The sequence below is a fragment of the Amphiura filiformis genome, chromosome 11 (assembly GCF_039555335.1).
Source record: "Amphiura filiformis chromosome 11, Afil_fr2py, whole genome shotgun sequence".
In the NCBI taxonomy this organism is placed as follows: Eukaryota; Metazoa; Echinodermata; class Ophiuroidea; order Amphilepidida; family Amphiuridae; genus Amphiura; species Amphiura filiformis.
In genome coordinates this window covers 15,796,298-15,812,987 of record NC_092638.1, presented here as the reverse complement: position 1 = coordinate 15,812,987, position 16,690 = coordinate 15,796,298, and the positions used below count along the sequence as shown (strand labels likewise).

Genomic DNA, 16,690 nt, shown 5'->3' with positions numbered 1-16,690 from the left:
ACGACAGATTTCTGCAAAAATAAGCAGTTTTTGAGAAAAGCGGCAAATTTGATTTTTCATGCCAAATATATTTCGTCCACAATAACAACTTGCCTTAAATTTCCACGTCGATGAAAATTACATATTTAGGTTCTAAAAAAACTAGAAACGGCTTCCTCATATTTTGAATTAGGACCAGAGAATTAGGACTCTTTTATACCTTAAAATAACTCAGATTTTGGTCGAAATTGGAAAAAAAAATCAAATTTGATTTGTGAAATCTTTATTGAGGGGTTTAAACTACTTCAGTGGCTAGCACTGCTTTCCAAGCAAGCCCTCATGCATAAAGTTAAATGATATTTACATGATTTACAGAATATATACAAAGAAAGAAAAAAACAAGATTACACAAAATATAAATACATTTTAAGTACAATATAATAAATCTAAAAAAGCATACAATAATATTAAATTATTATAATTCAGAAGCAATTATGCTTGTCTTTAATTTATGCAAGTTTGCAGCTCTTACAATAAATGAACGTTTACCACTATTAGAATTGTATTTAGGCACAATCAATGTGTTTGAAGAATGACTCCTTGTTTTGTGAACAAAGTCAAACTGGTTACATAAATATTCAGGACACATATTTTTGATACATTTAAAGGTAAGAATAATCACATGATTAGACCATCTATCACAAAATTTAATCCAATTTAAAGAATTTAACATATCATCTACTGGTGTTCTAATATCAGCAAAGAGAATTGTTCTAGCTAATCTGTTGTGAAGTACTTGAAGCTGATATTGATTGGTTGCGAAACAATTAGACCAAACACTGCTGGCATAATCAAAATGTGGAATTACAAGTGCATTAGAGAGCATAACTAAGGTTTTATGAGGAAGGTAATACTTTGCACGTTTTACAATACCAATTCTCTTGGAAATATTTCCAGATACATAGTCAATGTGTGATGACCAAGACATATTACTATCAAACTTAATACCAACATCAACTCTTTCAATAATTTTGTCATCAAATGTGAGAGTTATGTCATTGTAATGAGTAAGCGTATGATTAGTTCCAAAAATCATAAAGTTTTATCAGTATTTAATGTGAGCTTATTAGCTTCAAACCAGTTAGCAACAGCTTTTAGGTTCGATTCTAGTTGCACTTTTAGGTCATCTGCATTTTTCGCTTTACACATAAGAGAAGTATCATCTGCATACATTACTGTCTTACAAGTTACAACATTAGGTAAACAATTAACAAATATTATAAATAGCAGAGGGCCCAAAATTGAGCCTTAAGGAATTCCAGTATTATAAGTTTTGAAATCTGACATTAACGAATTCACATGCACAGCTTGAGCCCTATTACCTTGGTATGATTTAAATCAATCAAGTTCATTTCCCTTAATACCATAATCATCAAGTTTATTAATTAGAATTTCATGATTTACCGTATCAAAAGCCTTTTTTAGATCCAAAAATATAACTCCTGTTGCAAAACCATTGTCCATATTATTAAGAATATAATCTTGTACATCTAGTAAAGTTGTTGTTGTGGAATGATTGGATCTAAAACCAGATTGTGAATCAGAAAGGATATTTTTACTACAAAGATAATCATATAATTGGTTATGAACAGTTCTTTCAATAATCTTTGAAATAATTAGTAACACTGAAATTGGTCTATAATTGCTTACATTATTCTTATCGCCAGATTAAAAAATTGGAGTAACTTTAGCTTTCTTCCACTCATCAGGAAATTTGGAACTACTTAAAGAAAGATTACATATATGAACAAGTGATTTAGACACATAAGGTGCAGCCAATTAGAGTAGTTTTACATTGAATTTATCTAAACCCGGTGACTTATTATTATCCATATTACATATTTGTTTATATACAAAATCATAGGATACAGAATTGAATCTAAAACTCTCACTATGGTTACATCGAAATATACTACTTTTATCATCATTACATGGGCAGGTGATATCAACATTGTCAAATCGTCTGATAAGTTCTTCGCCTACTGAGGTGAAAAATTGATTAAATGAGTCGGCAGTGTCCTTACTTGTAGGGGTATTACCATTTTGGCTTGTAATGTTAGGCACATTTGGCATATTCTTCTTATTTGGAATTCTCTTTTAAATGTTTTCCACAACTTTTTACTATCATGTATATTTTCATAAATTTTGATCGCTGTGACCCATATTTTTCAAACGAATAATTCTTTTTAAAGTTTGAGAAAAAATTGAAAGCATAGACAAGACGTTTCTAGCTATCTACTGAAGATGAAAACATACTGAGCTAATTACTACGCGTTTGTAATTGAAACATTTCAATGCATTTCAATATAACAATATCATTAATTGCAAAGGTAAATTGCTTCTTTTTAATATAATTTCAATATTGCCTTGGTACCACCGTATAGGCAAATATAACATAATGAGCTCATTACTATGCGTTTGTAATTGAAATATTTCAATGCAATAATTACACATGTTGGAAGATAAATTGCTTTTTTTTATAGTAACAATATTGCCTGGTACCGTCGTATAGGCCTATATATTATTAAAGAGAAGTTCACATGCCTTCTCTCCGAATTACACATTCCACGATGTAGTAGAGTATCATTGATATTACCAACAATCCTAATAATGTAAAGAGTTTATAAAGAACTAGAACACTATTCGAGGCGCTAAATGATACTAAAGACCCGATGGCATGCCAAAATCGATAGTTGGCGAACGCCGCTTCCTGGGATTGCGGCATTAACACTCCAAGAATAGCTGTAGAAAGAAAACAAAACAAGGAACTTGGATTATTTTTCTTATCAGTATGATCAGTGTTCCTGTTCCGATGTATTTGTGATTGCTTAATCTAATACTCTCTGTTCAATTAGCTTAGATTCTTGTATATTTTAGATATTTGAAAAAATTAAAAAATGTGGTCGAAGACATCAAAGAAAAGTGTTAGCACAGTCTTAGACACAACGTGATTTACGCTTTTCAAATTCCAAATTGAGTTCAATTTAACCCCCCATTTCTTTTCAATTTTGCCTCATTTTAGGCAGTTACTTGTGTCCACCAAAAGGGTTCGCGACCTTTTCACAAATCGAGTGGGACGGTCCATTCTCAACTTAGGGCATAGACCCTATCGAATTTAGCAAAAAAAATCAATCTGTATACCGTTCCGGTTATTGGATAGGGTCTATTGGGACCCTTCGTAAAGTTACGTCTAGTGTTGGGTATTCGTAACTTTACGAAAGGTTACTTGAGTTATACGCAGGGTTAAAAGTTTAGCGAAATGGTCCACTGGTGTCATAACAAATAATAGTGTTATCATATTTGTTTTCCTATATGAATGTGATGAATGTTTTTTAAATGGTTTCTGTTGTTGTTGTTGTTGTTGCATACTTGGTCGCTGTTTCATGCTTGATCGCTGTTTTAAGAAAAATTGACCATTCTCAAATTGAACCAAACACATTGTACGTTATACTCTCAGTGGACAAGGTCTGTAGAGAAGCAATCTACATGCCAAACTCCCAATAGAGTGCAGTTTATGATCATTTACATTCGTATCCTACCTTACAATCCTACTCTCACAATCGAATCACTTTCTCTATGACTTGGTGCACATTATTTCTGGACTTACAAATTAGGAATATCCGAAAAGACGTATTGTGAAAGTCAGGGTCATAACCCTACTATTTTCGAAACTTACTGAGTTATCATTTTTATACGGAATGGAACTTACACAAAATCTGCGTCGTCCAAACTGCATCAGCAAATCCCCAACCGACAGCCATCAGATATAGTTGATACCCTTGATTAACGCCTTCCTTTGCTCTCCATAACAGCATCCATAATATAACGAGGAGGTTAACAAATCCACCTGCAGTGAAGATTAGTTTTCGACCGATGTGGACTTCGACACGTCCGATTATGAAAGACGATATGGCGTTCGTCGCTCCGTACACGATCATGACGTACCCGACTCGCCGGATGCCGATTGTACAACTTACAAAAGACTGAAATGAACATAGAGCATTGAGAAATTATTACAGAAAGACAGATTAGTTTCTATGTTTCTGGTTTCTCAAAATTCGATAAGGTCGGTTTTATTAAACCTTTTTTTTCCTAAATGAGCATTTTTCGGCCGAGATTCGATAATTCAGATTTCTTCAACCATATCATACGCCTTCATTGTATGCTTTAACGAAAAACCTAATTACTCGACTTGAAATCTTGTTTTTTCAATATACTAGATTTGTTTTAGATGGACCTAAACATGATTTTCGACAGGGAAACCATGCAGGTTTGAAAAAAATCCCCTTGGCTTTTCCGAGATGCGTTAAATACAGGTATATCTTTAAACAATTCTTTCAAATTATTGTCAAGGACCCTTTTCGGACTGCTATTTAAAGAACCTATATTCTAAGAACAATATACTATAATCATGATAATAGTTGTATGTTCCAAATAAAAGAAGGAGGTGACAAACTTCAGAGAAGAACCAACTAATTATATTTAAGGTACTACTATTTCACTTTTTTTTATAAAGCCTGATATTTGTTAAACACATGCATATACTCGGTGTTTAAAGGCTTAAAAGAACGTTACCACAAACACTGCAATTTGATTCCTCTATCAGCATGATTAGACTAATTCTAATATTTTCCATGCATACCTTGGTAAAATCACCCGCCATATATGCTTGTTCAAATCCGCTGTATATCATCAGTGGTATAAGTAAGCTGATATAAGGTGTTTTCATCAGACGAACCACCTCGAGTAGATGGTTGGCAAGGTACTTGGTCTCTGGTAGACGTACAAAATTAGCACGAATTCTGTCCATGAATACGGCAGCTATTGCTGCTCCTAATAACCCAAAGAAGAGATAAAATGTTAACAGAAGATATGTTTTCTTATCGCCTGGATCGTCGTAATTCATTCCTTCTGTTCCCGTTCCATTTACTCCACATTTCCAAAGATCAGTTTGATTGAGATATCGTTCTCTCGTTGTATTCACTGAGAATATAACAGAAGATAATAAATTGCCCCATATTTGGCTAGAGTGGAAAAACATGAAGAAAATCCCGTTGAATTGGTTTATGACTGTTTCTGGTACATCATTTACAACATCAGCAAGACTTATGGCTAGAGTTGTCAAGTAGGTTCCTTGTGCTGCCCATAGCGGACCAGCAGCAAAACCTAATAAGGCAGCTGTCGGTATCAGTGTGTAGAATTCGGGATAAAAGTTAGCCGCAGTATAAAACATATAGCATACCAGTGATAATGCTACAGTCCATTTGGTTCCTAAAGATCTGATAATAACAGGAGCGATGAGACAAGATACAGTTAGACATCCGTAAGTGACACTAAGAGACACTAACCCGAGTCCATTGTCATAATTCAAACTACTCTGTAAGTTCTGTAGCGATCCATAAGCTGTGAAGGTGACCATAAAAGCTGTAGCAAGACCAGCTAAGTTTTTCCAATGTCTGTTTTTACTGAGAGGACGGAACAAGTTCCTACTGCTGGGAGCATTAGCAGTTGTAGATGAAGTGTAATCGGTAGAATAACCAGATGGCTCCGACTCCAACGTTATGAGTGGTGAAGAGTCTTCGGCGTCTGCTGCAGTTGCTCCATTGCCGTCGTCGTCTGCAGGAGCCTCTGCCATCCCATTGCCCGATGCATCAGCCATATTCCATTTACGCAGCTTTTTAAAAGCTTAGCTTACAATATCATGAATATATTGTGCATATTAAGTGCAACGAGCCAAACGAAACACGTACAACATGTACAATATCCAGCATCAATATGAATTCGCTACATTTTCCATAGATACTATATTTATATGAATGGATTTATAGTCAATAGTCAGAATAGTCATGTGCCTATAACTGCCTATAGTTCGCTTTTGAGTTCGCGTTCCATCGATATTTCAATTGGTAGGTTACTCTCTAAATGTAAAAGAGTGAAATTTTCACTCCCTCTCAAGAGTGAACTGATTTTCACTCTTATCAAGTAATATTGGCTCCTATTCGAGTGACAAGAGAGTAATATATTAATTCACTTTAAAAAGATTGATTAGTTTTCACTCAATTAAGAGTGAATTACCACTTTTTTTTTTGAGAGTCATTCCATTTCCACTCTTTTGAGAGTGGGTTTCAGTCTTTTTAAGAGTTAGAAAGCACTCTTTTGAGAGTGAAATAGAGTCACAAAATCGAGTCACAAAAATCAAAGACTTGGAACATGTCTAAGCATTCAAAATCTTGAGTAGATGCCGCAATTTTGCCTAATTCCCACTTTTTTGTGTTACTATAATTAAATAATGGGTTATAAATATGAAACATATCTTTTCCAAAAACTAGAATGCATTTAAATGAAATTAGTATTAGTACAAGTCTTTGAGCTTGATTGTCACAGCATATGAAAAACACCCTAAAAAGCATGTTTTTGGCCCTTATTTCCAAAAATTAGCTAAATATTAAAATTTTACTTTATTGCCAGTTAGGACTAACTAAAGGATTCGGATTTAGCTATGTTTCATTTGGCAAAACAGGATAATATTTTTTTATCCCCAAAAATTAGTGCTGTATTTTTCTGAATAGGGAGTAGGGCAACTCACAGAGTTTGTGCAACTTAAGTTTACCCAACTTTGTGCAAAGTTTGTACTATTTTGTTCAACTTTGGACATCTTTGACGGTTTGGCCAAGTGTTGACATTTTCTCAGTGACATACCTTTCGGAATAAGAGTAGGCTACCAATTCACGTAATTATTACATTAAACTTAATTTGGAAATTGGCTTGAATTCATTAAACACTCTAATAATAATGACACTCTAATATTAATAATTATATTATATTTCTATAAGTGAATCGGGATTTGTAATATAATTTCGTCCCTTTGTATTCTTTTGTTATTTCAATTTTCATTAAAGCCTAAGGGAGTAAACATTATTTTTCATCAGGTTCGCCGTCGCAAATAATAAAGGAGACAAGTAGAAAAAGTGATCCCGCCTGGGAATCGAATCCAGGACCTCAGGTTTACGAGACCTACGCCTTAACCACTTGGCCACGGGAACTTCATGATTAGGCTGGTTGAAATTCGAACCCATAAGCGGTCACTTTTTCCGTGCCTAAGGGAGTATTCATAAATACTTTAGTATGGTGGGGGTGTAAAAGTTGGAACCGCCGACATCAAAACTTTATAGATCCTCCTAAAAAGGTGGACTTTTTGACCTCCCTCCTTTTATGGTCTAATTTTTATTTGATTCCCCCTTATCCTACAGTGTGTGTTACTCTTTACCCCTGATGTTGTTGCAGCTTGTATTGCTATCTACCCCTGATAGCACTATAATGTATTGAACGTGGATATCCAAGGTAAATCATCATGGATGTTATCCATGGTTACATTTTGTGCTTGCAACACGCGGAATATTTATACCACAATTTTGGTCTAAAACTGTTGACGAAACTGTTTTTTAAAGTAACTGTTTGGGATGGGTACCCAGCAAACACAAAACGTTTTCGACATCATTCGTAAACGGTTAGAAAAGGTAGCCAGAAAACGTTTAAATGTCGGGTTATATAAAGGACATATAAAGGGTACAAAACGTTTTCATAACATTTAAAAACATGTGTTGATAACCCACTGCAAATATTTTAACATGTTATTCAAGTGTTGACAAAATAATTTATTTGGAAAAAATGTTTGCAAAAACTATTTTACAATATCATTTTGAAAACATTTTAAAATATTGTTGTAGTGTGTTTCCATACAAAACGTTTTAAAACGTTTCCATGACCTTTATATAACATGGCATTTAATGTTATTAAAACGTTTTTATCCAAACCAAAACCCAAAATATAACATGTTTAAAACGTTTTAAAATGTTTTTGTGTTTGCTGGGTAGCTGCGGAATAACATTTTCTGGAATAGTAAGTTTTTCACTAAGAAAAAACTGAGTCGTTCAAAGATTTCGAAAACGTTGCTACAGATGTATTATACACGAGGATGAAATACTTTTTAAGGTTTAATAAAAATAATTATGGTCTGGCATGCAAAAGTACCGTGCTTCTGTTTGGGGGAAATGACTTAAGATGGTACTACACCCCTTGATAAATTTGTGACTATTTTTGCATTTTATAACACACTGGTAACCATGGTAACAAAAACTAACATTTTACACAATAATAGTGCAAGAAATGTCCACAAAATGCCTTCATTTGGCGCCCATTTGGTAAAATATTGAGAAACATTTTGTAAAACGGCTGAGGGATGCACATCCTCCTTCAGACACCACCCTGCGTTGCAAGCGCGACGAAAGGCCTGCTTCGTAATCATGTCAAAACGTGTGCCCCCCCCCACGATCAACTCGCCCTTGTACGCAGGATCACTCTAAGTGGGACATTTTAGACATTGTTTTGTATTGTAGCCTACAATCCCGGTCATAATTGTTCGAACACTTTAACATGAGTACTGCAAATATGTCCCCCATTCTCCCGATCAATGTTGGTAGTTGTTTATTTGGCCATGCACCCTTAGAGACATCCAGCATTGATTGGTGGGGAAGGGGAAGGGCTGTAGTAGTAGGAACGGGTTCAGACTTGACACCAAAGAAAGATAATAACTAAAATATGGGTTAAAACAATCCTACTTTGACACAAGTGTAAGTGCTGTATAGTAGATAAGTACAATATACTATGTGTAAATTGCCAAATGTTCACATGGCAGCAATTGCGCGTACCCACTTCTGGCACTGAGCAGTCAAAGAACATAAAAGTACTTACTCTCTAAATTCCCAAGACTTTAATTTATGAGATTGCGATGAGATACAAATCCAAGCTTAGATAGATTAAAAATGAGCTAATCTGATTTGGATTAGCATTTTTAATAAATTCAAATCCATTAGATTGAATTTGTAATCTCAATTTGGATTAGTCATGGATTACTGTCTATTTTAATCGATTGAGATATATATTTTTTCAGGAAGGATATGACACAAGGAATCCAACCAGCACGACAGATTTCTGCAAAAATGAGCAGTTTTTGAGAAAAGCGGCAAATTTGATTTTTCATGCCAAATATACAGACTTGACATTTAATATGGAATATTTTTAAACAAAATTCCAAGACTGGTCTGGACGGAGCCTGCATTAACCGCACGGGCTAAATATTAATTGGGGTGTGTTGGGAGATGCTGTAAAATAATTATTTGATAGAAAATGGGCTTTCCATAAGTTTACATTATGGTGCTCATAATGTAGCGAATTTGCCTAAAATTGTGGATTTAGGGGGGCTGAATTTGAGCTTTGTGGGGGACACAAATTCGGACTTTATGCAACATTATTCTGTTATTATCAAATTTGTAGCGGGGGTTTGAGGTGATATTTCTTAAACTTCGTCATCAATTGGCATTAATCACAACTGAAATACACTTGCAATATAACATTATGGAACATGGTAGGAGCTATAAAATAGGGCTCTTAAAAGTGGTACGCACTCAGAATGTTCGAATGACCCCACTGGGGTCAAATGTTATAAACATACAGTACAAAAACAACTGCGCGGATTCCTGGTTGTCCAATGAACTCACAATGTTTCTTTGTGTGTACAGTAAGTTTATAACATTTGGCCCCAGGGGACCATTTAAACTTTCTGAGTGCGTACCACTTTTAAGAGCCATATTTTTTAAAGCTCCTCCCAATTTCAAAACTGGTAGATTACAAATGCATTTCAGTTCTGACAAACACTTATTGGTATTTAGGTTCGGTAAATATCGCCTCAAACCTCAATAAATTTGATAATATGAGAATAATGTTGCTCAAATTCAGAAATTTTACCCCCACGAAAATCAAATTCAGTCTCCTTAAATCCGTCATTTTAGGCAAATTCGCTACATTATGACTGTCATAAAGTAAACTAATGGAAAGCACATATTCTGTCAAACAATTCTTTTACACCATATCCCGGCATACCTCAATTAATATTAGCCCGTGCGTTTTATGCAGACCCCTACCAGACCAGTCATCTAATTTTGCGGAAAAATATTCCATATTAAATGTCAAATCTGTATTTCGTCCACAATAACAACTTGCCTTAAATTTCCACGTCAATGAAAATTACATATTTAGGTTCTAAAGACAAAACTAGAAACGGCTTCCTCACATTTTGAATTAGGACCAGAGGATGTTTAAAGACATTCCCATAACCCAATGGGGTTTCTGGCCTTGGTATGTCTGCCTTTTGTACACATGTGGCACAGTTGACCATACCTTGCATTGTGATCGATTGTGTGCAAAATATCTGATGTTTTCATCCTTTTATTTAACATTCAAAACATTGAGACTTATGAATAAAATGAATGCAGTGGGACAATATGAATGTTTTCTTTAAGAAAATCCAATTTAATTTAATAAGTCTCGACTATTAGCTAGTTGGCTGCAATTTAAAATTACTATTTTGTGTGTGTGGTAATGGGGACTTTGCCTTTAAAATTAGGTTATATTGATCAAATTTCCCAATCATAGTGCATTGTAGGAATGCCTTTAAGCCTCCTCTGAATTAGGACCTTATAAGCCTACTTTAACATAACTCAGATTTTGGTCGAAATTGGAAAAAAACACCCAAATTTTGATCGCTGTGACCCATATTTTTCAAACGAAGGCAAATATAACATACTGAGCTCATTACTATGCGTTTGTAATTGAAACATTTCAATGTAATATAACATTATCACTAGTTGCACATGTTGGAAGATAAATTGCTTTTTTTATAGTAACGATATTGCCTGGTATCGCCGTATAGGCATATATAAATTTATATATTTATAGAGAAGTTCACATGCCTTCTCTCCGAATTACACATTCCACGATGTAGTAGAGTATCATTGATATTACCAACAATCCTAATAATGCAAAGAGTTTATAAAGAACTAGTACACTATTCGAGACGCTGACACCAAACGATACTAAAAACCCAATGGCTTGCCAAAATCGAAAGTTGGCGAACGCCGCTTCCTGGGATTGCGGCATTAATACTCCAAGAATAGCTGTAGAAAGAAAACAAAACAAGGAACTTGGATTATTTTTCTAATCAGTATGATCAGTGTGCCTGTTCCGATCTACTTTGTTTGATAAAATCGAACTTTAATCTAGATAATAAAGTACTAGTAGTTAGGTAGGCCAATCTGTACATGTAATTATATTTTCATAATTCATATGATCATATTACAATTTCCAATGTCATAAAAAGAATCGTGTTATTATTGAAAAAATTAATAATAAGGTTGTGCTTTCCTATACACTCATAGAAATGACTTGTTCGCCTTGTTGGCGCAATTCAAAAGGAGTAAGTTTGGACAACTCAAAAATAGTGTAAAAGTTGCCAAAACAAAATTCATTTTAGTTATCCGAACTTAAAAATGCTGAAAAAGCTCAAAAAGTTCCGTCAACTAATCAACTTTGTTGGCATTACTTAAAAAGTTGATGTAAGTCGTTGCGTCAACTTTTAAGTAATGCCAACTTCTGAATTCAAGTTCAGGGAACTTAGAAAAATAAACAAGGTTCAAAGAACCAATTAGTTGAGTTATTGTAACTCAACATGTAAGTTGATGTAACTCGTTCATATTAAGTTACTGGTACTTATTGTTTTGAGTTATTCCAATTTAGTACTTTGTTATTTAATTCACGTAATTGGATCATTTTCTGCACAATTAGCAGTATTCAAATATTTATTTTTGTAATCAGTTCAAAATTTTGTATACTATAGCACACCTCTAGAAAATTATGCTAACCTAGTTTTATTTTCTGAGTTGTAACAACTCAATAAAGTAAGTGCAAATGAGTGCGAGCAACATAATGATGATATCGAGTCAGCGTTACTCAAAATTGTACGCGTTGGCATTACTCGGAATGTTGACGCAACGACTTACATCAACTTACTGAGTAATGCCAACGAACAATTTCTATGAGTGTGGGATGAATGTGTGTGTTTTTTACTGTTGTTGTTGTTGTTCATGTTGTTGATGCTAAGTTGCTGTTTTAAGAACAATCTTCCAAATGGACCATTCTCAAGTTGAACCAAACAAATTGCACGATACACTTAGTAGACAAGGGGAAGTTCATTCGAACGGCTCTTTTCAGAGCCACTGAATATTTAGTATTAAATGTGCACCTAATACAACGGCTCTTTTCAGAGCCACACTCTCTTTAAAAGATAAGGGTCAAAAACTATATCATTGGGCAACTGCAGCCCACAATGATATTCTGTAGACAAGGGTCAGTCTACATGCATAACTATGCATAACTGCATAGTTATGTCCTGAAGTTATACGAGAATTCTTAAGACACCTATTCATCATGTATGCTTATCTTACCTCGAAGCACAGCTAGCTGTTAAATCTCACAATCGGTCCACTTTCTCTATGTCTTAGTGGAGGTGGGTTCTCAACTTTGAATTGGTTGGAACTCCGACAAACCGACTTTAAACCAAATTTAACGAAAAAGTGTCCCGAGGGCCCGAAATTATACCGACTTTAGAAAAGTTTCGCAAATTTCGCTAAAAACACCATTTCTTAAAGGAGTATTTCGTGATCCTAGCATCCTCTATGTATGTAATTTTTCATTAGATATCCACGAAAAAACCTATTCCCAAAATTTCAGTTGATTCCGATTTTGCGTTCGCGAGTTATGCATGATTATGTGTATTACACTGCTCCATAGACAATGCGTTGTAATTTCGTTCTGGTACACCAGAACGAAATTCAAATGCAAGAAATATTTTGTACATAAACATTATGTAGCCAGAGTATTCCGGTGATATAAAAATCTCAACTTTTTTGAGAAAAGTGGGGGGATGAGGCTGTGGATCACGAAATGCCCTTTTAAGCCAAATTTGTATGAAATTTGGGGCCATCAATAAACCAAAATGGCTGAAATTGCACCCCGAATCTGCCGCACACCCCGTACCTCCATTTCCACTAATAACCCCGGGATTAGTGCACTATAATTTGTGGATTTAAAGATTTGGAATATCCTAAAAGACCCGGGATGTATTAGTGAAAGTCTGGGGAAACCCTACTCTTTTTGGAGCTTACTGCGAGATATACGGAACTTACACGAAATTTGTGTCTGCCAAACTGCATCAGCAAATCCCCAACCAACAGCCATCAGATATAGTTGATACCCTTGATTAACGCCTTCCTTTGCTCTCCATAGCAGCATCCATAATATAACGAGGAGGTTAACAAATCCACCTGCAGTGAAGATTAGTTTTCGACCGATGTGGACTTCCACACGTCCGATTACGAAAGACGATATGGCGTCCGTCACTCCGTATACGATCATGACGTACCCGACTCGCCGGATGCCGATTGTACAACTTACGAAAGACTGAAATGAACATAGAGCATTGTGAAAGTATTATAGAAAAACAGCCACGTTGTATGTTTCTCAAATTCGATGTTTCTGGTTTCTCAAATTCGATAAGGCCGGTTTTATCAAACTTTATTTTCTAAATGAAATTTTTTTAACCGAGATTCGATAATCTAGGTCAGTTCTTGAACTATATAAATACACCTTCACTGTCTAGGCTTGAACGAAAAACATGGTTACTCGATTTGATGATCTTGATGAGGTGTTTGGGGGGAAATGTTTATCTTCAATACGAAAGGTCGAAATTTTAAAATAATAGACGGCTTTTCCTTCCAGCTACATACACTTTAAGTACATATAAATCTCATTAGATTATCAGGACATTATCGTGCTATATTTTTTACCTTTCAATTCACCCAACATTTTGTATAATACATTTAGGCCTTTGCAACAATATGGCCTGTGTACCCGCATGGCATTTGAGGTGCTATTTCACAAGCGATGACCCTCGAACCTAGAACATTTTGATAAATTGTTGACCCATTGAAACTTTGAAACGTAGTTAGCCTTTTCCAAGTAAGTCGTACACAAAAGGAGGACAGTCTTCAATCTGGGTAAAACCCGGCAAATTCACAAGACTTGACCCACTTCGTGCAGCGCCATCCTATTGTGTCCGCCATATTTTGAAAAGGCTAATGATATACCTCATTTTGATACAAAACAATTGTGTAAGCACATGTATACTCGAATTGAGGTTCAAAGTACTAAAAAGGACGTTTACCACCAACACTGCAATTTGATTCCTCTATAAATATTAATTGTCTATGCATACCTTGGTAAAATCTCCCGCCATATATGCTTGTTCAAATCCGCTGTATATCATCAGTGGTATAAGCAAGCTGATATAAGGCGTTTTCATCAGACGAACCACCTCGAGTAGATGGTTGGCAAGGTACTTGGTCTCTGGTAGCCGTACAAAATTTGAACGAATTCTGTCCATGAATACGGCAGCTATTGCTGCTCCTAATAACCCAAAGAAGAGGTAAAATGTTAACAGAAGATTTGTTTTCTTATCGCCTGGATCGTCGTAATTCATTCCTTCTGTTCCCGTTCCATTTACTCCACATTTCCAAAGATCAGTTTGATTGAGATATCGTTCTCTCGTTGTATTCACTGAGAATATAACAGAAGATAATAAATTGCCCCATATTTGATTAGATTGGAAAAACAAGAAGAAAATCCCGTTGAATTGGTTTATGACTGTTTCTGGTACATCATTTACAACATCAGCAAGACTTATGGCTAAAGTTGTCAAGTAGGTTCCTTGTGCTGCCCATAGTGGACCAGCAGCAAAACCTAATAATGCAGCTGTCGGAATCAGAGTGTAGAACTCAGGATAGAAGTTAGCCGCAGTATAAAACATATAACAAGCCAGTGATACTGCTATTGTCCATTTGGTACCTATACATCTGATAATAACTGGTGCAATTAGACAAGACACAGTTAAACAGCCATAAATGACACTAAGAGACGCCAACCCGAGTCCATGGTCATAATTCAAACTACTCTGTAAATTCTGTAGCGATCCATAAGCTGTGAAGGTGAACATAAAAGCTGTCGCAAGACCAAATAAGTTTTTCCAATGTCTATTTTTACTGAGAGGACGGAACGAGTTCCTGCTGCTGGGAGCATTAGCATTAGCAGTTGTAGACGAAGTGTAATTGGTAGAATAACCAGATGGCTTCGACGTTGACGATGGTAATATGAGTGGTGAAGATTCTTTGGCGTCTGCTGCAGTTGCTCCATTACCGTCGTCGTCTGCAGGAGCTTCTGCAATCCCATTGCCCGATGGTTGCAAATCAGCCATGTCCATTTACGCAGGTTTTAAGCTTAGCGTATTGTTCTGAATGCAAATTACAACAATATATTCTGTATATTTACTACCAGCATGTTTCATATCCCTGGTCTGATAGTCATTGAAAGTGCAACTATAGGCAGTTTAGGCACATGACTATCCAGTACTTTGACCTTCAAACCGTACCCATTCACAGTATCTATGAAAAATCTGTGTTGAAAATCTAAGTAAGCAAGACATGATAGTGCAGCGAATTCATATTAATATATAGATATTGTACATGTAGTACGTGTTTCCTGCAAAATACGGAACTGAGTATGATCTGGTACTGGTATATGGTGATACGACATGCAATACGACCTTCGAACTGTTTTTTGTTGTTTTTTTAGATACTATTTTCACGGTGAATGCACTTATTTAGCTACTGATGCATTCAAGAACTTAATTGTGCTTACGCTTGCGAACATAATGCGCCCAACAATTTTGTCTACCAAAGTTCATTCAGGCATAGCTCTAATACCTATGATTTTTTTCAGGTCAGGATAAGTTCCGGCTTGAACTTTGACTTTAAATAATCACAATAAATTATAGTATGGTACATGTAGGCCTACGGTAAAAAAGTTGAAACTTTCCGAAGAAACTGAAAACCAAAATAATGAAAAGGCTTAATTGCTTTATAAATGCACGTATAGATGAATCCAACGAGCCAGGTGATGGTCAGAATTCATTCGGCCATTACTGGGTCCCCTCCGCACCAAACTGGTGTTGTGACTGCCCAATTGGGTGGATTAAAGGCGCCTAAAATCGATGTTATATTGAAAAACGGTGGCTTTTTTCGACGAGACTAAGCAACTATGATGCAATTTTATCAGCCATGATTAAAGGAGGAAATAAGAAAAGTGATCCCGCCCGGGAATTTAACCCAGGACCTCTGCTTTACGAGACCAGCGCCTTAACCACTTGATCACGGGAGCTTCATGATTAGGCAGACTCGGAATTCAACCTACTCAACCCTACCTCCTTCGTGCTTAAAGTCATCCCAATATGGCTCGGGCTTGACAGGCGTAAACGGTCCTCACTGTAGAGGACTGAACATAGGCTTAACATGAAATACGGTGGCTTTTTCGACGGGAATAAGCAAACTATAATGATGCAATTATTACAGAAAAAGGAATCCCGCTCAGGAATTGAACCCAGGACCTCTGGTTTACGAGACAGTGCCTTAACCACTTGGCCACGGGAGTTTCATGAAATTATGATTAGGGGAAAAAGAACCTGTGGCCAAATATTCAACGCGACGTGCAACGAAAAACGCGACGTGCAACGACCCCGGTTAACCGGGGGGGTCACAAGGATTTTGTACCAGAAATGTTCTTTGAAAGTCAAAAAGTCACCATTTTGTTCTGGGTTTTTTTTTATCAAAAATTCCATAAAAAAAGATACATGGAATCAGAAAATTTG

The 16,690-nt window shown here is 35.8% G+C and overlaps 2 protein-coding genes across 2 annotated transcripts; both read right to left on the bottom strand.

The window, feature by feature from the left end:
* Window positions 1–1,706: 1,706 nt before the first annotated feature.
* Window positions 1,707–5,728, bottom strand: LOC140164414 (protein unc-93 homolog A-like). Its single transcript, XM_072187694.1, has 3 exons — window positions 4,682–5,728; window positions 3,749–4,022; window positions 1,707–2,781 (listed from the first exon to the last, which is right to left on the bottom strand). Exons 1-3 carry the CDS (start codon window positions 5,696–5,698, stop codon window positions 2,576–2,578), a joined length of 1,497 nt encoding a protein of 498 aa, XP_072043795.1. The 5' UTR covers window positions 5,699–5,728; the 3' UTR covers window positions 1,707–2,575.
* Window positions 5,729–6,916: 1,188 nt separating this feature from the next.
* LOC140164412 (protein unc-93 homolog A-like) lies at window positions 6,917–15,676 on the bottom strand. The gene is made up of 3 exons (XM_072187692.1): window positions 14,207–15,676; window positions 13,119–13,392; window positions 6,917–11,051 (listed from the first exon to the last, which is right to left on the bottom strand). The coding sequence occupies exons 1-3, from the start codon at window positions 15,245–15,247 to the stop codon at window positions 10,840–10,842; spliced, it is 1,527 nt and encodes a 508-aa protein (XP_072043793.1). The 5' UTR covers window positions 15,248–15,676; the 3' UTR covers window positions 6,917–10,839.
* Between the last annotated feature and the right edge of the window lie 1,014 nt (window positions 15,677–16,690).